A 22,370-nucleotide genomic window follows, 5' to 3' on the forward strand; every position below is an offset into this window, starting at 1 on the left:
ACTAAGAAGTGTCTTTATTAAAACAGGGTGGCTTTTTTTTCTCCACAATAATATAATTTGAAAAATACTTAATGAGGTCAAATTCTAAGTGTTTTTTTTGTTTGAGATTTTTGTTATAACTTTGAACTTTTGAAGAAATGTTAGGTCAAGCACATACAAAATAAAAGTATTTTGGATCATCATGATCCCCAAATGGCAGTGCTTTTTAAAATAGGAGCTTGTAGAGGACTAGATACAATTACAGCAGACAACACCAGAGACAAATTGCTTACAATCCAGAAAAGAAAGAAAGTCTTATTTTTCAAATCCAGAGTCTTTAAAAAGTAGCTACAAGTTTCTATGATTTTTTTTTTTGTCATTAGTGTCTTTAATTTAGGAACACACATACATGCTTTTGGTACCTAGGAAATACTTTTTCACACACCGGAGCATCAGGTTATTGAACTTCTTGTCATAGCACAACAATGGGGAACATAGCTTGATGCTGATGAAGAAAGGACTGAGCATTCCCAGGTTTAGGAACCATTCCCAAAGTTGTAATGGCAATGATCAGAAAGAAGCGAAGAAACTTGCGTTTATAGGAGCGGTAAAAATTCTTGTGATACAGGTTGTAAACCAAGACTGAAAGAAGCGATGGTGGTTTTAGGTGGTGCACACAAACACACACACAAAGGAAGAGGCACTGCTCCACACATGCTTCAAGGATCAATATCTCTTAACCCACACAGGTTTGTTTCTAGGCTTACATTTGGTGTATGGGGTGCAGAAGCAGACAAAAGCCAGAAGCTAGCCTGGATGGTGAGAAGTGCCAAGCAGGACACAAGATTGCTGCATCAGACTTTCACACCTGGCATTTTGGTTGCCTGAGGTCTTTGGCCATTGAACAGAAGTCCCAAAAAGCAGCCAAAACAAGATAGTAAAGAGGATGGAAAAAAAATCACCCCAAAACTAAAAACTTAGTCTGTTTTCTCTAAAGACATAATACTGATGGGAGTCTAGCCCATTTAATTATGTTTAAGCCATTATGCAAGTAAATCTACCTCTGCTGAACTGTCCTGGCCTAAGGGAAACTCTGAAAGAACACAGCTTTGAACACAAAATTATGCCAGAAAAGTGCTTGTCTCTAGCAGAGTTTTATTGCTTTTACTGGGCCCCAGGGGATCACACACTTATAATATCCAAGGGACAAAGCCTTGTCCAGGAAGTCCATATCACTGGACATTTAAATCCACCGGCATTTTTAACTGTTCTCAGTATCTGTGGAGGAGCCTGGAATGACAGCCTGGAGATCCAATTCACTTTGCTCTCCAGAGAGCACAGGCAGAAGCAGTCCTACCTTGTTACTGAGAAAATGGGACATTATGTCTTGAACCACTCTGAAGTCTCCCACATAATTTATTGCCCATATTAAAACACTACCTGCTGTGGAGGTGCTATGCTTCTAGCCATGGACAGAAAAGCCTGCAGCATAGAGTAGAGTTTCTTAGCAGCTGAAAGAAAAACCACTATTTCTCATTACTAGTGAAAGCCCCCTGATCTGTCTTCCCCACAAAGTTAAGTGGCAGAGGCGTTAGACTAAAGGAGATCTTTAGGATTTAACATGTTCTTTCAGAAAGTACTTCTCTCTACCACTCTTTTCTCTTGCCACAGGTTAATTTCAGCTGCCATTTCTCAAAAATACATCTTCCTCAGCAGCCGGGAAAACTGACTTCTGGACCCCTGTTTGCAGGGGAGGGAGGGGAAATTGCCACAGGGACAGCTCCACCTCTTCTCCCTCAGATTCTCATGGGGAGTCCGCGAACAGATTAAAGAATTAATTAGTCTTTACTGCATGCCACCCATCAGAGGCTGCAGGGATACTATCAGAAGAACCTAGAACAATCAAGCATTGTTGCAGAGGCAACTGCAGCTTACAATGTTGCATTAAAAACTGCTGCTGTAATCAGGTAATAGAAACACTTGCCCAAGGCCACAGGTCAAAAGATCATTGGTACTCAGCATGGCTTCAGGACAGAGAACTACAAAGTGTCAAAATTTTCCTTTTCCTGAGTAAATTAATTTGCTGGGAATGGGAGCACAGAGGAAACTTACATTCTGGAACAATAAATATTGAACAAATTTATCCCAAAAATATGCGCCTTTGTAAATTACATTGTCAAAAAACTGAGGATGGAAATCATAAATAAAATTTTGTCTGCTTCAGATGGATTTAGAAAAGGGATCATCAAAGACAGTTTTAGTGAACTCCATCAAAAGACTTTAGGGATTTCCTCTGAATGTGGCAAACTGCAAGAGGTAAAGGAGTTTTGGTCTGAATTCTTCTTCCATAGCCATGGCTACACAGCTGCAAGTAGCTCCAGATGACGATAACATAAACAGGAAGGAAAGTGTTGCCTCCACAGCATGAAGCTCCCCTTTCAACAAGTGCTGATGAAATCAGTCTGTGTAGACCAGTCCCTCCATAATCCAGAAGGTTCCCCTTTCTGCAGTGCAAAAAAAGAGGAATCTGCACTTCATGCGCTGCTGCAGCACAAGGGCTTGAGGAGCCCCCCAGGCTGCTGGGCTCCCCCTCCCTTATTGATCAAGCCCCATTTCTTGGGAGTTCTTCTGGCCACAACCCATCAATCATCTTGCTAAGGAAATTATCTAAGGAATTGTCCTAACCCAGATGAAGGCCACATTTTCTGACTGATCCCCTTCTTTTGGACTCTTGATTAACAAAGGAGTCAACAAATTCTTCCCTTTGATTTGTCACTTTGTACATTCCACATTTCACAGATCCCTACTACTCTGCATCCCCTCCAGCTGAAGTGTGTTGTCGCTGTTCCCTGCCCTCCCTTCCATTCCTTAGCATTCCTGGTACTCGCTGTGTGTAAAAGAGATCCTGTGAGAACACCTTCTCCAGAAGAGAAGACAGAGAAAGAAGAACAAATACTTTATTAGCCAACAAGGAGGCTCCAGGCACCACAGATGTAAGATTTGCCAAATCTCGTAAGATCATTAGTTTTATTTATTTCCCATTCTGTACTGTGTATTATTTCAATCTCTCTGAGTGCAATAGCAATAAAATTGAAATACATCCATGGAAACACTTCCAATTAACACAAGGTCAGAAAAATGACATTAGAGACCTCCATACCCCATAAAGAATAAAAACACCCAACACCTTCCTATACTACCATTCTCCTCAGAAACAGCCTCGGCAAACAGGCAGGCAGTGTAACTTTGTCTTAAAGGTCAGCAACCATTTCCATGTGTTTTACCCGAGAACATGAAGAAAGTATCAGTGTCCAGCACCCTGTGAGAAGACCACACCACCTGTAAACTACATATACAAATCTACAGATTTCAATCCAGGCTGAAGCATAAAGGCATAAAATACCGAAGATGCAAAGCCACAGAGGGCTCTGACGAACAAATTCAGTACCTTCAGTTGCACCAGAAACAAAAGGTAGATCCACCACTGACAAAGACACATACTATAGGGTCACTGTATCAGCATTATTCAATTCACTATGACTTCGGCACAGGCTCCTGTACACCAAGTAGCAAGAGAGATAATGACTGCAGCAAGAAGGGAACAAAAAACAACAAGTAAAATGAAAACAAAGACGTTTTTAAACCACTAGGGTGCTATTTCTTCTCCATATGTCCAACACAAAACTGATGAGACACCCTGCTGTCCAGGATCCTTTCATAGGCAAATTGGAACACTGTCTAGTGCTTTGCCTCTTCTGGTCAAGTCTCAGCCTCCAAAACTACCAAAAAAGTTGCCCCTCACACTCACACGGATGTCTTATCCCCCAGACCAATGTCCCTTGTGGAAATAAGCAATTACCTCAAACTACCCTGAGGCTGAAGTGAACAGAATGGAGGTGTTCATAAAAGGCATGTGTCTGACTCAGTAACTGGATCATGGTAATTACAACTTTCACAGCTTCCCTGTTCTCAAACCTAAGCTGAAACAGGTAAAGAAAATCAGAGATTTTCAGATCTCATTCTGCACAGGCAACTCAGAAACCATCTTACCCTTCAAGGAAACCCTCTGACAGGCAGGCAGATAAAAGCAAGAGATCATCTACTTTGGAGGACAGCTGTTTGCAGTATCTCTTAGAGCTGCTCAGAGAAGGCTGGTAACCTGTCTCCTTCTCTTCCTACAGAGGCCAGGGTGATGTCAGAAAATCCTTGAATCCAGGAATTCTAGTTTCCAGTACTGTCAGTGTTATGCTCCAGGTAGATGGTCAACTGGCCACATGGCAGTCAGTATTCAGTTCACTGCTCTGCAAAGTGCTGCAGAAATAGATGACCACTAACAGCAAAATTCCAAGCAGAAATAACCCTGGCTTCGTCTCTTCCCCAAATGTGTTTTTAATCAAGGATGCAATCAGTTTGCTTTCAACACAGATCTCATGAGAGTTGTTTTAACCCTTCCCATCCCTTATCCCTTTTCTTGGCTATCTTCATGTTCTGACTTTGCTGAGGTTTGCACAACAATCCTGTCCAGCACTGTCTGGAGGGACAATGTTGGGAGAACATGAAAATACTTCCTGAGCATGTGCACCTCACAGGAAGAACCAGACAAGGACTGCCATCCCGCCAAAGGACAAAGATTGTGTTTGGGCCCCAGAAAGAGGGGCTGGGTCAGGAACTACAGTACCATTTCTACAGCATCAGTATAACTCATAATAGTCTGTTTTGCAGCAACAGAGCAGCTTCTAGAATAAGGAAGTGTGAGAGGCCAGAGCGCAGCAAGCAAAAGACAGAAGCTTTGCATGTCACTATAGAGGATGGTGTCTGGGTGGCCTGTGAGGGAGGCCTTTCAGGAACAGAACACCTTCTTTTTGCTTTACTTTTTAGTAACCATCTTACAAAGTTGTGATGTTGGCAAAATATTTATAATACATTTATATATTTCCTTCCAATAATTTCTATGTCTTTCCTGCCACACAGCTGGGCCCATGTTTACCATACTCATCCTAAGTCCTCAATAGGGATTGCAGCTTCAGATTTGTCCAGGATCACAAAATCACATAATCACAGAATGGCTTGGGTTGGAAGAGACCTTAAAGATCATCTAGTTACATGCCCCCTGCCATTGGCAGGGACACCTTCCACTAGACCAGGTTGCTCAAAGGCCCATCCAACCTGGCCCTGAACACTTCCAGGACCTTGAACTGGTTTCCATCCCTGGCTGGTTCCTCAGAAATGAAGGTTTGGTTATTCCATCAGCATCTGCACACCTTTGCATTTATTATTGCAGAACCTTCTGGAGCAGAGAGAGATGGTAATTTCCTCTGAAGGAGGTACACGGGCTAAGAGTATGTTCTTTTTTTAATACCAGAATCATCTGGTTCCTGCTTCTGACTTCCTGAAACACACAAAAATATCCATTTGAATAGAAATGAGAGGAGGTCCCTGACATTGCTTCTTTTGCTGAAAATTTCAAAATAGTATTCAAAAATTTGAGAGAAAAAAATCCAACAAAACAAAACAAAATAAATGTGTACCCATTTGTAGCAATAAAATACTCTGGAGTGTCACTCTTCAAACTTCTCAGACTTCTTCAAGAAGTTAGCATGTCACAAGGAAAACAACAATTCAAATAAGATAATTGTTTTAATTAAAATACTAATTTTCCATCAAAAAAACTTTCAGAGGTTTTTCTGCAACTTAACTGAATAGAAGCTGTTTTTAGCCAGAGTCACTCAGATACATGTGTTTGCATATCGAGGCCTCTTTCCCAGGGCCTACACTTAAGTATTATAACAAATTAGCATCAACAGCTCTCAGGTCAGAGGAGGCCTTGCTGTGACCCATGCTTGGAGCAAGGGTCTGACTTTTCAGCACTCTGAATTGCCTCTTGGAGGAGTCAGTCTCGTCACTGGTCACAGGTTCAAACTTACAAATTTTGCCTCCCTTTTTCCTGGAATCCCAAGCTCTGAGCCTGCTCAAAAGAACTGGGGCCAAGTAGCAGTCCAGTGAGGCTTTGTGCTAAGCTCCCCCTGGCCTGGGGGGCATGTGAGGCTGTGCTTAGAGGTCCTGTTTTCCTCAGCTTCCCTCATCATCCACATCCTCTACCTCTTCCCACAGGCAAAGCACAAAAAAAGGCAAAGGTTCCCCTTTCTGGAGCAGGATTTGAAAACATCTAATCTTTCACTCACATTTCCATCATTTCAGATCCTAACTGAAACCATGGGGACTTTCTTCCTCCTTTACCTGCCCCTTTCACTGCCCTCTGTCAGAATTATTCAGCTTGCTGAAGCATTACCAGATACACTATGTAGGAAAGACATGGTAGAAGAAATTAAATAGTATTGTTAAGTATCTATAATTACTCCAAGTCATTTTTTTCCACAGTGCAGCAATTTCAAATCTCTCACAGCACTCTCTTTGGAAAGCAGATGTTGACCATGTCAGCTGTGTGCTAAGAATGCATTTTCATGAGTTGCGTTTCTTGGAGTTTGCAAAGTGGTGGTGGTGGAGCGGGGATGCTCCTGGAAAATTCCACCCATGCAGGCACAGAGCAGGCAGTGCAGAGACCCACTGGGCTCCTCAGGGCATCAGGGGCTTCTCAGCCCTCTCTCTCTGTCATGGCACAAACTGGGCCCCCTCCCCTCAAGTAAAGGAAATTTCTTCTACATTCCTGCTCATAGGAGGGCAGGCGGGGCTGCTGGGGGAAGAGCATATCTGGCAGAGGGAGGATTTCTCCCACGGGGGCTATGCTGCTCAGCCTCCAGAGAAACACACAAACAGAGATGCAACAATGAAAATAAAAATGTTGGTGGATGTCTCTGCTGTCACTTCCTCTCCACCTCCCTCCCATTTGGTCTGTCCCATCCCAGAGTCAACAACCACAGCAACCAGGCTCCCAGCATGTCCATCGGACTACTGTTCTGCATCTTCTAAAGGAACCCACTGTTTCCTGATATTAAATCTAAATGCACTCTTGCTCTACCTCTTGCCTCCCCATTACTCTTTAATTACACTCACTTGGATTTTCCTAAAGAAGTCCTTCTTTTCTTATTGATTATTCCCTTCAAACACTTGCAGAAAATTATCATACTGCCTATCTGGCAAAAATATATAGTTGGAAAAATTTACCCTCAGCAACCAGGCAAGGCTCCAGTAATACACAGGCTAGCCAGAGAAAACTGGTTTTAACTAAAGTTCAAGTAGCATTGCACAATAAACCCTGGGAATACTTTGGAGTGTTTATCTGAGACAGGAGATTTCTTAATGGAGAAAGTTCCTAGTGCCGATTTCACTAGACGGTACTCTTTTAGTCTTTATTTTTAAGACAATGTCTCCATTAGTCCCAGGATGGAGCAAGGTGTCTGGGCAATAAGCAGGAAAATATATACACACATGGGACTTTTTCTTGGACCAAAACAGGACACAGAACATGCATGTGAACAACTGTTCAAACAGAGACACTGAGAGTTCTCGATGGGTCTGTTCTTCAGCCTTCCTAAAAGCCAAGACCTCAAATAGCAGCAAGAAAAGGAACAAGGCATGAAGCTTGTGGAAACTACAAATGCAGAATGATCTCTACACAGGACAAGCTCGAGGAAGGTAGCTATCCACAGGTGAGCCCTGTCAAAGGCAGAAAAGCTACAGAAATGAGATGCTGCCATAATCCCAGCAGTCTTTACAAAGCAAACATAATTTAACGCAGCAATACAAAGAACTCTGGCCTCGGTGAAAATGAGTACACATCTAAGCAGGAAAGCAAATAGCTCCCACTTCTAAAAAAGAACAAAAGTAAAGCACTCACCGGAAAGAAGTGACCTGAGCAATCCTGAATTCTTAAAACACCCAGATGGTGCTTAGAGCAAACAGTTAAACTCAGCGTGCAGGAGCTAATCTCCGGCAGCACACTGCAGAATGGACTGCTTCTATTATTTCCAGATCTCCCAGCTTGGATGGTGAGATTGTCGTATGACACTGCTTAGACTGGAAAACTTACAGCACACCTCTGCTGTCCAGTGCTGCACCCAATATAAGTTGATTTACCAGCAAAGACTATTTCTTCTCAAAAAACACAGGATTACATAAATCAGGATGGATCTAGTGGGAGAACAAAAGGATCTTCATGCCCGTTAGCATTAACACTGTATTGTGCACAATTTCTGCAGTCTTATAAGAGTCAGTGCTGCATGCTCTAACACTGATCAAAATGATGTTGTGATGTTGTGGAAAAAAGGATTTTTCAAAGTAAGGTCTGAGCAATACAGAAAAAAATTAAAAAAAAAAAAGAAAGGTATTGTTTCAATCTAAACCCAGGTTTGTTTCCTTTTTAGAATTTTCCACTAATCAAACTCAGCCATTCAACACACACAGAAAATGCTTTTTATCAGACATAATTAATAAAAGTGATGGAAATTTGGATCCAAATACACATCTACAAAGACACTTCAAGTACTCACTAGCAAAGGAGTTTCAATTTAAAAAAAATCCCAGTCCCAAAAGCTAGACCTCTCTCATAAGAGGTGACAGAGACCACAGTTTAAACCTCCATTCTGACTCAGACAGAAGTGATTTGAATGCAGTTTTCCCATTGCCTAGTGGTCTGTCCTCACTGTTTGACAAATGAGGCTCTGGGATCCGGGGGAAGATGATGCCATTTCCTCCTCCACATCACCTCTGTGAATGGTATCTAAAGGCTTTTGTGAGTCTACATGAAAACACCAGGATGTCAGTTTTCATTTACAGCAATAAAACTTCCAAAACAAATCCTCCATATCTGGCCAAAATTAATTAATATTTTCATTGATCCCAAACTATGCTTTTTCACAGACTCATTTTTTTCCTCCCACCATATTTCTGAGGCTTCGGCATTATCATCTGGAAAGAGAAGGACATAGGCCTTATCACTCCCAGTATTTAATGACCTGTGTCATTTTCCCCAAGAACAGACTTTGTGGACAAAAGTGGCCAGAGTCTAATTGAGAATTCCTCACCTCCTTTTGTTTGAGACTCCTCTTTTTTACCTTACATGGCCGTACAGCGCTATTTTGCATCATTAAACAGCCTAATCCCATTCCACCACACGAGTAGCTGAATAGTTACTCATTGTGAAATGTTGCCTGTATGTTAATTTTGCAGAGTGCTTAGGATCTTTCTCGAAGGAAGGAACAATAGAAATGTAAGTCATTATCATGTACAGGAACTAAGGAAATAAACCTAAGGGAAACAGGCACCAGAAACTGTCACACGAATTGCAGATCAAGTTGAAAGCTTAAACAGGAACAAGAAAAAGGCTGTCAAACAACCTTCCAGTCTTGGCATGGTGGGAGACATTGCAGAATGCAGCTAGCCCAGCAGAAGGAAATTAAATAAGACTGGCAAACTTCTGACTCAGCAGAAGAACAGCACAAATCCAAGTACATTTTAGAAGTAAACCCAGGTCAGTAAATGCCAGGTCCTTTCACAAGGAAGAAAGGCCAAAGGATGGTGGCAGAAACTCAAGACACCACTACAAGGCGACGAAAGAGTGAGTGCTGGGATGTAATGTTACCACAGGCAATCTGAAAAAATTACAGACTCGGGAAAAACACAGTTCAGGCAGAGGGAAAACAAATGATGCTGAACATATTGTACGCTCAAATCGATGACACTGAACGCATGCCAGAGTTCATGAGCAGCGAGAATAACTCAAGCACAGAGTAGCTCCCGTGACAACCACAGTTTTAACACTGAAATACCTTTGAAAAGCAACAGAGAAGTTAACATGTAACAGTTCAGAGAAAACCACAGGGGAAAAGACTTTCCTGGTCTAATGAAAAATACTGTCAAGATTCAGGTCAGCATCAAGCCAAGTAAACCATGTACAATCAGGATTCAAATCCAAAGTAAAGAGTGTGTGAGAACAAGCACAGAAATGCCGGCCAGAACCAACAGCAGAGGAGAGAAAAAACCAAGCTGAAGACATAATGAACAAGCTATTTCTTACTGAAAAAAGTCTGAGCAATTTCATATTAAGAAAAACTTATTTTGAATTCATTCAGAAGACAACGAGGCCAGGCTTTTACTCCAGCAAAAGCAGACTGCCAAAACCCTAGTAAAATCAAATGGAGAAGAGAATGAGGAGGAAGACAAAGAAAAAGGCATTAGAGAGAAAAATATAGGGTCCTATGAATATGCAGCACCTCCCTTCTCTCAAGCCACATAGAAGGAAAACAGAGCCTCCAGTTAATAACATTCAGATAATGTAAAAATAGAAAAAGCAAAGGATTCACAGGCCAAGCAAAGATGTCGTTGACATGAGGCAGTCTCAAGCAAATGCAACTGAACAGATGAAAACACACCCTCAGGCATTGGGGGGCACATTCACTCACTGTGAGTCTCCTTCAGCAGAAGCTATGCTAGTGCTGTTTCCAGACTCAGTTTGGTTGACTGCTTACTTTCTCTGCCTTCATCTTTTCATGCATTTCAAATCTTAAAGCTGCCCAAATTCCCATGCTTTCCTCTGCTGCCTTTTCGTGGCACAGCTTGGTCATCAAAAGTAACAGGAAATAAACTTCCTCTTCCAATGGCACTGGGACAACCTGTGTGGTTTCTCAGTGCCGAAGACTCCCTGAAGTGATTTCCACTATACAACGGGGCACAAAGCAGGGGAAAGTGAAAGTGGCTATGCTGCGTATCTATCCAGTGTAGGAGACACAATCAGTTCCTGTCCCTCCTGAGTGGCATACAGATGGAGCAATTACTATTGGGCTGATAAACAGTCATAGAATCACAGAGTATTAGAATAACCTGAGTTGGAAGGGACCTACAACGATCATTGAAGTCCAGCTCCTGGCCCTGCATAGGACCATCCCCAAGAGCCACATCAAGTGCCTGAGAGTATTGTCCAAATGGTTTGTAAACTCTGGCAGGCTTGGTGCTGTGACCACTTCCCTGGGGAGCCTGTACCAGTGCCCAACCATCCTCTGGGTGAAGAACCTCTTTCTAATATCCTCCCTGACACAGCTTCATGCCATTCCCTTATGTGGTGTCACTGGTCAAGAGAAGAGATCAGCGCCTGCTGATCTTCTCACGCTTCCCCTTGTGAGGAAGCACTGGACTCGATGATCATTGTGGGCCCCTTCCAACTCAGAATATTCAGTGATTCTGTGAAGCTGTGGGCTGCTATGAGTCTCCACTCGGTCTCCTCCATGCTGAACAAGCCAAGTGACCTTAGCTACTTGAGTCAGTTCCCTTGTACACGGAATATGGGGAAAAAGGTCACTCTTGTGCTCACACTGAAATCAGAGAAGAGTTTTACCCTGAAGTGAAGGCAAGGAAGGGGGTTCTTAAATGTCAGTATCTATCACAGATTTTTCACAATTACATGCTTTGCTTAAAAACGGCAATAAACAAAATGAAAGCTTTAGAAAATTTCATTTTCGCATTAGTTTTTTTAATTAAAGCTGGTCTAAGTTACAAAATGGTTGTACTACATTTAAATGACCTATTTTTCTTTCTGGATCCAAAAAACATTTTGTGTGGACTCAAAAAGAAATATGAATTTGTTTTCAGTCACCAAAAATTACAAAAAACAGCTGCAATTCCTTTTTTTTTTTTTTTTTTTTTTTTTTTCATTTCTAACCAAATCAAACAAACCTTCCTAGGTTTTTCTGAGGATGTTGTGGACTGATCAGGGATGACAGAATGGAGGGATGTATCCTTGCTCCTGTGTTGTGATAGGAATATGTAATTACTGTACCCATGCTTGAAAGCTCATCTTCCCACAGCAGCTCAGCTATCACCTGAATTAAGATGTGGATGTTTATTGTCAACATGCTGTGATGAGACATTCCCACAATCAATGAAATGCTCATGATTCAAGGGACACAGACACACAGCAGCATCTGACATGTCATGGAAACCTCCAAGCTGCCGGCAAGCAGGAGGGGTTTGCAACAGAAGCAATGTGGCTCTGGCACTAGCGCACCAGCCCTGCACTGGGAGTTCGTGCTGCATTGCAAGATGTGGCCTTACCACAGGTGTTTTGGTTCTCTGTAAAGTTAGGATTATTCCTTCAGATGTTAAGAAGACTGGAAATTTTCCAGCAGCACTGGGTATTTTTGAGCTGTTGCACATTCTCATCTGCAGCTCTCCAAGCAGGCAAAAAGCACCTTTACGGCTTTTCCCTGTCTGCCCTTCACACTCTTGATGAGGCTCCCATAAGCCTGCACAAAGCTGGTTATAATTCTTCTGCTGCCTATCAAAGCCATCACAAGAGTTAGGCAGTTGGTGTGTAAAAACTGCTGCCTACCATGCTGACTAATGTTGTCTGATTGTTCCCTTGTACTCCCCCGTTGGTCCATCTGTACCCATCTGCTGCCTTTTGTCTTCTAATTAAAGTGTAACCACTTTGGGGTAGGAGACACCTTACTTGTTAGTGTGCACTCAGCTCCCTGCAGAGCTGAGTCCCAAATCCATAACTGGGTGCTGGGGACAGTGAAGATGATGTGTAACTGGGCAAGTTACACATGGATACGTGGTAAGGGGGAACAGTGCCACTTCTCACTGTGTGGCATGAGCGAGTCAGCTGAAATAAAGTCCCAAACTAGAGCTCTCATCCAGAATACAGCCAAGGTAAGAGCAGCCTTCTCCTGTGGTTGGATGTTATCACATTAGTACACTGGGCACAATCTCCAGGGCTCCCTTGTCCAAGCAGTCAGGTTGGCAACCCCAGTAAAGGTCAGATGGTTACTATCATCCCCATCAGCCACAGCAGTACAGGAGGCACTCTAACTACAGCCCAGGTTTAATAAAGATCTCCAGATATTCCAATATCTGATTTGCATAAGAAGACAAGGTCTCTCCAAGAAGCTGTCACTGTTTTAATGTAAGTATTCCCTCCGGTAGCCAAGGAGTAGGGTCTGGTGGAGAAGAGCCAGAGTATTTTTCTGCAGGCTCATGAATCACATAAATACACTCCAAAATTCAAGCAAACAAAGTCAGGAACCGCTTCAGCAAGAGGCGAAGAGAGTGAACAGCTTATACTGACATTATACAGTGGTTAGGAGAAGACACCCTTTGGTGGTCAAAGAGCTAGGCTAGCTTATTATTGCAGGATGCAGTAATCCATCAAAGACACCATTTGACCACTAAGTCCACCAGAATTACGTAGGAGGCTTCTTCAGAGAGATTATTCCATTTATCGTCTGATAAGGAAAGCTTAGTGTGCCACTCACATCTGCCCTTCTCCTTAGGAGTCAATGTAAGATTAACACGGCCATAATTAGCCACCAATACATACAGTTACATCCTGGACAACTATGAGAAGTCAGGCCAAATCCTGGCAGTGGGTGCAGCATAGGTGCACAAATAAAGCCATCTGGTTGTCTGATTGAATCAGGGTCATCAACAGACCCATCAGATGTGACCTAGATCAGGTTTCTAAGGGACACTCACTTGGGAGTGAGGTATCCATAAAATATGTATTCTTTGATGTGAGCCTGCTGTCTAATAAGAAGTAAGGCATTTGGCAAATTGTGGTCTCTTAGAAAAATGTCCAGAAAGAACACTTTAAAGATAAGGGGGAAAATGCAAGTTACAGGCTCCCATTTTAATTTCAGCCATATGTGCTTAAAACCAGAACAGTCCATCTGCCCTAAATGAAGCTATATCCTTCTAAAAACTGGTTCTATGGGAACAAAATCAGTCACTAACTCTGAGTAGGTTTAAACAAGCTCCTATGCCATTTCTCCTCAGGGACAATGAGTCATGAATTCCCATGTACACAGCGAAATTAGCAAAACAAGACTGATTGGCAAAAACAATCCAATCTTGTCTCACCGTAAAAGAAGTCGGTGGAATAAAAAATCATTTCCTCTTTGGACATGCAGGCAAGATGCCAAAACACAGAGCAGAACCTGACCAAAGGCAGTAAATTCCACCCCATGGAGGAAAACATACCTGTGCATACATGTGTAAGTAATCAGAAAGGCTTGCTTAGGTGGGCACCAGACAGCACGAGGACGAAACTATCTCGTGCAATCTAGTCATCTTTCCAAAGGCAGGAGAGGGCCTTCAGAGAAGGCTTGGATTTGTACAGCTGCAGTTTTCACCTTATAGCCCTATATTCTTGTTCGGGTCTTATTTTTAAAGAGCCTTCTTTAAGAAGGCTTTTCTTCTTTAAGAAAGTGAAATAAAAAAATCTAAATCCTTCCTTATGCTAAGGAATATAACAGATACATGATTCATATTGGTTCTTCATGGAGTGGTGAGTGCCACATGGATCCTTAATAAAAGCCAAGAATATTTATCAGATTTTCAGTCCCCTTCCCCCTCTCCCCTGTTATTTCTGCCACTCAAACACTGAAGCATACAAAGAAATTACACTGAATATTTCTTTTGGTGCACAGAAAGACTTGAGATCAGGCCCCAGGGCTGCATCACCATCAAATGCTACAGCCTCTTCAGCATCTCTGTGCTGTTCATCAGCTCTCCAAAGCCACAGGCTTCGGCACGTGACAAGTGCCTCTACAAGGGCTTTTGTTTGCAGCCATCTACAATAGCCTTCATGTGCCAAATACCTGCTCAAAAAGGCAAGTACAAAAGATACATGGTAGAAACTTGCAGAAATTATGCCCTTACTGGACCAGGCTTGAAGTTTTTGCTGAACAGCTTGTCCACAACCCAGGTTTTCTTTCCTATCATATAAGTGGGTTTTTCGTGAGACACTCTTCAGGTTCACCTTGCTCATCTAACCACAGAAATGTAGGCTGGCAGAGAACCACAAGAGATCACTTACTGCATACACCAGCTCTGAGGCAGGACAAGATAGACTGAGATCCCACACCGTTGGATATTTTTCTATGTGTCCTCCAGCAAATGAGCCTCTACCAGCAAATGAGCCTCACCATGCCAACAATTAGACAGTTCCCTACATATCTAACTGAAATCTTTCTGCTTGGAAATTTAGCAAGATGTCTTCTTTCTGCCTACTGTGGGCATGAAAAGCAACTGACCATAATGTCCTTTTTTAACAGTTATTTAGGTATCCAAAGATTTATCCTGTTCCCTTTCCTCTTATTTTTAGACAAAAGAAATCTTTATTTTCAATTTTTCTTTTCTAAATCCTTCTTTCCTTTCTGCAGGTCCCTCCCACATCCCAAGCATGGATGAGCATAACGCTGCTCTGTCCCAAGCTAGGGACAGGGTCACACAAGCTTACAAACTCACATGGACTATGATCAAGGCCGAACACATTTCTGGAAAGCCCATGTGGCAGAGAGTAGTGGCACCATTTTCCACCCTGTTGCACCATTAGAAAGTCCTGGGAGTCTACAGGCACTGAGGCAGCTGACAGTGTGTCAGAGCAAATGGCCCCATTCCCAGGGAGCGCTAATGTGTGCAGTGGTGTAAGGGTACAGGCTAAGAGCAGCCTGTCTGAATTTGCAATTATGGCCACACTGATGGCTAGAGAAAGCAGAACAGATGCTGCTAATTGATTTTCAAGAGTTCAAAAGTCAAACGCTGATAATTATGGGAGCAGCAGCAGGCAAACATTTTATCTGCTGAGGGGAGTGAAGGTTGATAGGGGCAGAGGATTAGCACATGCAGTAGGGAGAATGAATATTTCAATATAAGTTTCCCATCATACAAGATGGTTTGTAGTGGCACCCTGACCAAACCCGTCACCTGGGGCTCTGCTTGTACAGACAGAAAGAGGAGTTAATGGAGCATGCATAGTAAGAGATGGAGGGAGCTTGTGAATCAAAGGGCTCTGTGGGATGACACAAGAAGTTGGTGTCATAAGCCTCACAGAAAGGTGCTCTGAATCCCCAGTGACACACCTAAGAGAAGAGGCAGAGAAGCATCAGCAAAAGGTAGAGGCTGAGCACAACCTACTGATAGAAGTGATGCAAAACTAACTAGAAATCAAAGTAGAGAAAGAATCCCAGAGGGGGCCTCAGAGACCATAACATTTATGTCATCCCCAAGTTTGCTGGGGGGAAGTGAAGAAGCAGATTGGTCGAGGTGAGAGCTAATGGGACAGGACTGCCGTGCACTGACTCAGTAGAGAAGAAGGATGTGAACAAGAGCTGGAGATAGCAGCACTTACTAGCTCTCATGAAGGGATCATGAACCCAGAAATAAGTCCTCAACATATGTGGGATTATAGGAGAGCAGAGGAGAAAGGCAAGTAGTGAAGAAAAATCCTGGGTGAAAACTTCCCACACAAAACATCACAACCCACCGACACAAAATCTAGTATAGTACCAAGACTCTGGCTCGCTCTGTAAGACCTCTGGCCCAAATTCATCACTGCATTGGGGATGGCCCTTCATGGGGCATAAGGGCAGACCCCCTTCACCACCTCAATTCTGCATACCTGCACCTCTATGATAAATACAGCAGCGGCATCTAGGCACCCAAAGCACATCTAGGCTGCCTGGCCAGTGAAGCAAAGAGGTCTCCTAACTAACTGATTAAGAAATAGTGAGGAAAGGCATGGAACCTACCGCCCCAAAGGAGCAGAGAAGTGAATGAAAGGCAGCACATTTGCTTATCACAAGGAATCGTTACTCATGGTTAAAACAGCAGAAGAGCTCAGGTTACTGCCCCTTTGCAGAATATGGTCTCTCTACTTGAGAAATTCTTTCATGATTGTCAGCCCCAGAAGATTTCACCTTGTCTGAAGGACCTGTGAGGGGACTTATCATCATCAGAGTCTGGGGTCAGCTGTGGTTCTTCTGGAAAAGGAATTCCTGTTCTGAAATAACAGGTGAGGTTTTGAAGATATTTATTCCCAAATTGGGATGAAAAATCAAAATAGCAAAAGATTTCACAGACCTGAAATCCTGAAACAGTTCAGTCACTGTCTGCATCTTTGCTGCTCAGAAAATGGAAGACTTCACACCTGGTTTAAAACGTATCATTATGTATCTGTACTCCATGACAGGTACTTCTCTATTTGCCATCTTTCAAGAATCAACTGCATCCAGCTGTACAGAGCCGCAAATTTTGTTACCAAATTCAGAGGAGACTAATAAAAACAATCAGAAGACTAGAAAACATGACCTAACAGGAGAGACTGGACAAATTCTTGTTTAATCTACAGCAGAGATTACTGGGAGACAACATGATAGAAGCCTTCGAACCCACATAGGGAAGATAAGAAGAGGAAGAAAAGAAACAATTCTCTATGTCCATCAGGGAGACGCCAAGTATTAATAGGCTTAAACTGCAACCAGGGAAATCTAGGTTAGACGTCAGAAAAACCTAGCAGGGTAAGGAGAAAGAAACCCTGGAAGAGATTGACTCAGGATTTCATGGGGCTTCTAGCACTGAAGGTCTTTCAGAACAGGTGACACAAACATCTATCAGGAATAATTTAGTCTAGTTGAACCCTCCCTTGGGCACGGGGAGGTATTAATGACCTCTTGATGTTCCTTCTATGCACAGCATCTGATCATGGATAAAAGTGTGCAGTAATGTAGGTAAAGACTGAGCTATAGTGAATGCACACAACTGGACCTAATCACTGTTTCCCATGCAGCCTTTCATCTCTTGACTCCTGCTGCCTGAGTGTTTGCCAAAAAGTTTCCAGGACAAAGCATCTTCATCATTTATACAAAATTAATGAGAATTTGGACAATCTTACACTGTAAAGCAATGAACTTATAAAGGTATTGGGATTATGTGCTAATAATATATGAATAATTTCTGGCTTGTATTGTGGCATTGCCTGGGAGCTGTTGTTAAGGGCCAGCACTCTGTTTTGCCTGACTCTCTGAAAACATGGAACAAAACTATGATCTTTGCCACAATGATCTCTTTTTTCGCACTTATATTAATGTTTGCATTTCTGCTGAATGGAAAAAAAATTAGGAAAAAGAGCATGAGGTTTCAGGCATGAAAGGTTTTTGTCTGTGATCAGAACATCTTGGAGATGACTTCTGTGTTTTCTAGGAAGAACCGTCCAGCATAAATTCAGCCTGCTCAGAGTTGGATTAAAATAATCTGATCTTCTCACTGAGTGAGACACCTACTTCAAGATAAAGCATTTGTGTCTGTTGTGCTTTTCTTACCACCGTTATTCATCAGAGCCTCATTTCAGTCCAGCCCTCAGTCCAGCCCCAACTCCTACTAAATGAAGAATTGGTTTGGGTTAACGGATGCCAAGTAGTCCCCATGGATAGTAAAGCTCAGGCAGGGCCCAAGTCTAACCCCATCACTCCAGATCACCAGGATCCCTTCTATTAATTGTTTGGTTCATCTGAGAGACCAAGGATACACTCTCAGAGACCGAACAATCCCTCTTACCACTCATGGAAGCCACCAAGCCCTCACTAAGGGTGCAACAGGGTAATGCATGTGACAGGCAAGATAAAAACAGGACTGTATTTAGCTGTGCCTCCCCAGAAACTGCAAAGCATTCCAACAACAGATTCCCCACAGCAAGCCCTGCTAATAAACCCTAGCAGGATTCATGCTGCTATTGCCTCATTTTCGTGCTCTGACAATGGAGTTTTCTCCTGTGAGAACAAATCTCGTGCCAGCTAGGAACAAATCCTCCTGGACTTTGCCTGGAAGGCTTTAGTGAAGTTGACTTATGGACAGAGCCCGACATGAGGTCTCTGCAGCCTGAGCTTTGCAGGCCTTACCCCTGTGCAATATCCACACAGTGTGGCTCCAACTATGTCCAGGAGTTGTCCACACATGCTGATGCCATGCCATACGTTTCCTCACACTCCTGACCCACTGAGACCTCCTCTAACTCTGCCAGACGACACACTCTCATCTGGTCCGCATAGTGCCAAGACCATGAGGTAGACAGATCCTTCTGGAAGCCAAGCACAAGCTGGGGCCTTTCATCTTCTTCCCAAACTCCGGCAACTGCTGGGAGACCTTAGTGCCTGCTGGGCACTAATGCAATGGTTCTTCTGCCTCCTTCAAAAGTTGTTCCTCTGGCCCTCTTCTGAACACACTTCTCATGACAGCTCCCTATTTCATTCTCGTTTCCCCATTAATTTCTTCCTTGCTTTTACCATGTAGACCACTTGAAAGTCCATGCAGAGAACAAGCAGCCAAGGAGAGAAGACTTTCTGTGCCTGGTGGGACAAAGGGGCAATTTTTCTAAGCCATATACATGATCATATCCAGACCAAGTTCTGCTTCATATCTGTCAGTGTTCTGCTGAATTCTCAGTGCATTTGCTCTAACTTCTAACCCCTATCACTTTTTTATATTTCATTTTCCCAGCCCTCAAACTACCCCCTCTGCTTCAACTGAAACCTTTCAGTAGAGCTTGTTCTGAGCCTGGACCACTGACATTTATGTGGGAGGTGAAACAAACCAAAATTTCACACTCAGAAATCCGCACCATTTCTAAAATGGTGCTTTGGGTTACATGCAAAATATTCCAAAATATGCAAATCTGGATCTTTGAACAACTCGATATGATCTCACGTTCACATCCTACTTAATGCACTGTCCCATTGCAAATGACACTGGCCAGATATATCAAGCACAGTTAACACTGGCGTATAAGTGTGGCTGTAGCTCAATCATAGCTGTTTAGCATACAGAACTTCACTGCCTCTAAGCCATACAGAGAAATATTTTCTGTCTCTGACATTCAAGCTCATGGTACAGAGGAGGTCTCTCCTCTGAAAGGCTGAAAAACTTATGTTCAGAGGTTACAGAAGGAAGCTGATGAATTTTTTATGCATGCTAATGGAAGGATGTAATGGCATCCTGCATGGAAAAGACAGCAGCCTGGGTATTGGAGATACCAGTGGTCCAGGATGCAAGAAGCAGATTGCCAGCCCTTAACAAGAACTCCAGAAAAGGTGGAGGGTATTATTCATCTGGAGCCTTCTTCCATCCTCTTCCCTGACACAGTTTGAGAATTACCAAACATTTCCTACCCTCTCCCACTTCCTCTCCTTGGTCAAAAGGATGATGACCAGCTTGGGATGCATCTGGTATCCGTCCTCACTGAACGACAAATTCCTGCCTTCAAAGGTGACATTGATCAGGTACCTGTAGGAAAGAAAAAAGAGAAAGGAGAACATTAATGCTTAGAACCAAACTCAAAACAAGACCTTGCCTCCCTCCTGCAGCATACATCAGGAGAGTAGGAGCACAGTGCAAACGCTGGAAAATCTAAGAGGAAGACAGTCAGAAAACCAGGACAATTACTTCAGGAACTGGGACAATCAGGCAAGGCAAGGCAAGGCAAGGCAAGGCAAGACAAGGCACCTGCCCCCATTTTGTGACTGTGATAGGGAAGTGATGTATTATGTTGGTTCTCAAGGAATTCCTGAAAGCACGTCTAAGAGTCACACACACACGCGCGCACACATGCACACGTGCCCACAGTCTCTCCTCTTACCTCAAAGGTCAGAGGAATCCATAGCAAACACCTGTGTAAACACACTCCACAGCCTACACTTTGCTCACTCTCCAAAGGAGATTTCACAGGCCATTTGAGGACAGTGATGGCCTACAGGTGAAAGAGTGGAGACTCCTTCAGAGCAGAAGGAACAGCACACCTGCAAGAAGCTCTATCCCTATCAGAGCCAGAACACCTCATGGGGCCCAAAGTGATCCTATGAAGAAGCTTAGGAATAGGGACAGGATGCTGTGCTGAGGCAGCCCAGTGAAAGTTCTCTTTCCTAGGGACAGTCATGCCTTACACCCAGTAGGATCAAATAAAGAGTGATCAGTCCTGCAGCCAACATTAACGATTCCCTTTGTCTGGAAAGGCCCCTTCATTTCTGTGCAATGTACTCCCCTTTAGGGCATCTCATGTCAGCTGTACAAATGGACTATTAAACAGTCCAGGCTTCAATCTCATTTATCCTAAAGCCTCTTTACTGAGCTCTGGCAATAGGGAAGACCTTTAGGTGAACTGAGATTACAGCTACACTGATTTCAAGGCCTTGCTGCATCGTAAGAGCATGTTAAAGTGGTGTTGCTGTAAATAAAAATTGGGGCTATTGTTTCCTTAACTGTCAGACCATCCAGAAAGACACTGTGGGGAAGAGGAGGAGGCAAATACACATTTCACAGTTCAGTGGTTTATATGACATCTCCGTGGCACCCTGACAGTCTCCCCTGTTCACATATTTCACTTCAATTCACAATCCTGTTGCATGAAGTAGATTTTACCTTTATAAACCTGCTCTGACACCAGTGGCATCACATCACTGTGAGAGGCAGAGGTGACCAAGCTGCCTGCAGGGCTAGCCCCAGGACTCTTCCCTCCCCTACTTTGCACAGTTCTATAAATTGCACAAGCAACATTTCTATTACAAACATGAGAGGTTCTACTCTACTACACTATGACATCAGGAAACATTTCCTAATATTCAGCTTCAATTTGTCCCTTCTGAACTCAATTTGAACCAATTTCAAGAAAATAAAAAAGAGGAAAAAGTCTTTTTTTTTCAATGGGTTTCAATCTGCATGCAGAGACCTCCCTGCTAATCTAATGAAAGCATTAGTATCAGGGAAACTTCTTCAAACAAATAAAAAAGCAGGTCATGATTTCAGCTTCTTCCTTTTTCAAATGTTTTGTTTTAACTCCATTAATCAACCAAACTCATTCACTAATTCCCCAATGCCAAGTGCAATCAGCAATTATGTTTATTTCTAAAGGAAATTCCACACTTGCTCCATGTTGTGACCTTCAAGGGACGTGTACAGCTTTGGAAACACAGCCATAAGGGAGCCCAGCATGAAATATTTGCAACAGGATGGTATTCAAAGGCAGACTACTGGTTATTTTCCAAAAAACAGAGCCATTCAGCACCCAAACACTGAGACTTACCCAAAACATCTGCCACGTGGAAAATCTTAGCCATACAATTGTTTGTAATGGTGTAAAACATCCCATCTCAGGACTTCACATGCTCTTTTTCTGGCATTTCTTTCCCAGCTGCGTGCATTGCTCTGGTACTGAGGAATGCCAGAGACCATCGCCAGGCATGTGCACCCTACAAGACCTAGTTAGGGCTCTGGTGGTGGGAAGGATCTTCCAGTGGACCAAGATTACAACTACACTCACTTCATGACTTCTCTGCACTGGCCATCAAAGTAAAGACAAAGAAAGGCTCCAAGAAGAAGAGAATGCCATTAGCCTGACGGGAGCTGCAGCTTTATGTCAGTAATGAGTAAACAGTTTTCAGTGCTCTTTCCCTTTACATCCAAGAATGATTCCATTATGGGAATCTCCTTTGCACAGCCTGACGAAGAAGAGTTCACAGAAATCAACAATAGATATGAGACAAGAGGGTGTCATTTCTGTTCATTTTCCATCAGAAAGATTAGAATTGCTAATAATAATCAAGGAGGGATCATCAACAACTCCAATCTTTGGAGCTATCTTGAGATTTACCCTTAAAGATGCATGAAAATCCCTT

The 22,370-nt window shown here is 43.0% G+C and overlaps 2 protein-coding genes across 5 annotated transcripts in view; one reads left to right on the top strand and one right to left on the bottom strand.

Moving 5' to 3' along the window:
• FAM234B (family with sequence similarity 234 member B) overlaps positions 1-22,370 on the top strand; it is a 406,169-nt gene that overhangs the window by 256,297 nt on the left and 127,502 nt on the right. The window lies entirely within an intron of this gene.
• The window catches only part of GRIN2B (glutamate ionotropic receptor NMDA type subunit 2B), a 208,339-nt gene that overhangs the window by 57,855 nt on the left and 128,114 nt on the right, over positions 1-22,370 (bottom strand). For all 4 annotated transcript variants that reach the window (XM_050325278.1, XM_050325279.1, XM_050325277.1 and 1 more), the window contains one exon: positions 19,872-19,986. In XM_050325278.1, the coding sequence (XP_050181235.1) occupies positions 19,872-19,986 (115 nt within the window). The remainder of the gene's footprint in view (positions 1-19,871; positions 19,987-22,370) is intronic.

This window comes from Myiozetetes cayanensis, unplaced genomic scaffold (genome assembly GCF_022539395.1).
Source record: "Myiozetetes cayanensis isolate MyiCay16 unplaced genomic scaffold, myiCay2020 scf3, whole genome shotgun sequence".
In the NCBI taxonomy this organism is placed as follows: Eukaryota; Metazoa; Chordata; class Aves; order Passeriformes; family Tyrannidae; genus Myiozetetes; species Myiozetetes cayanensis.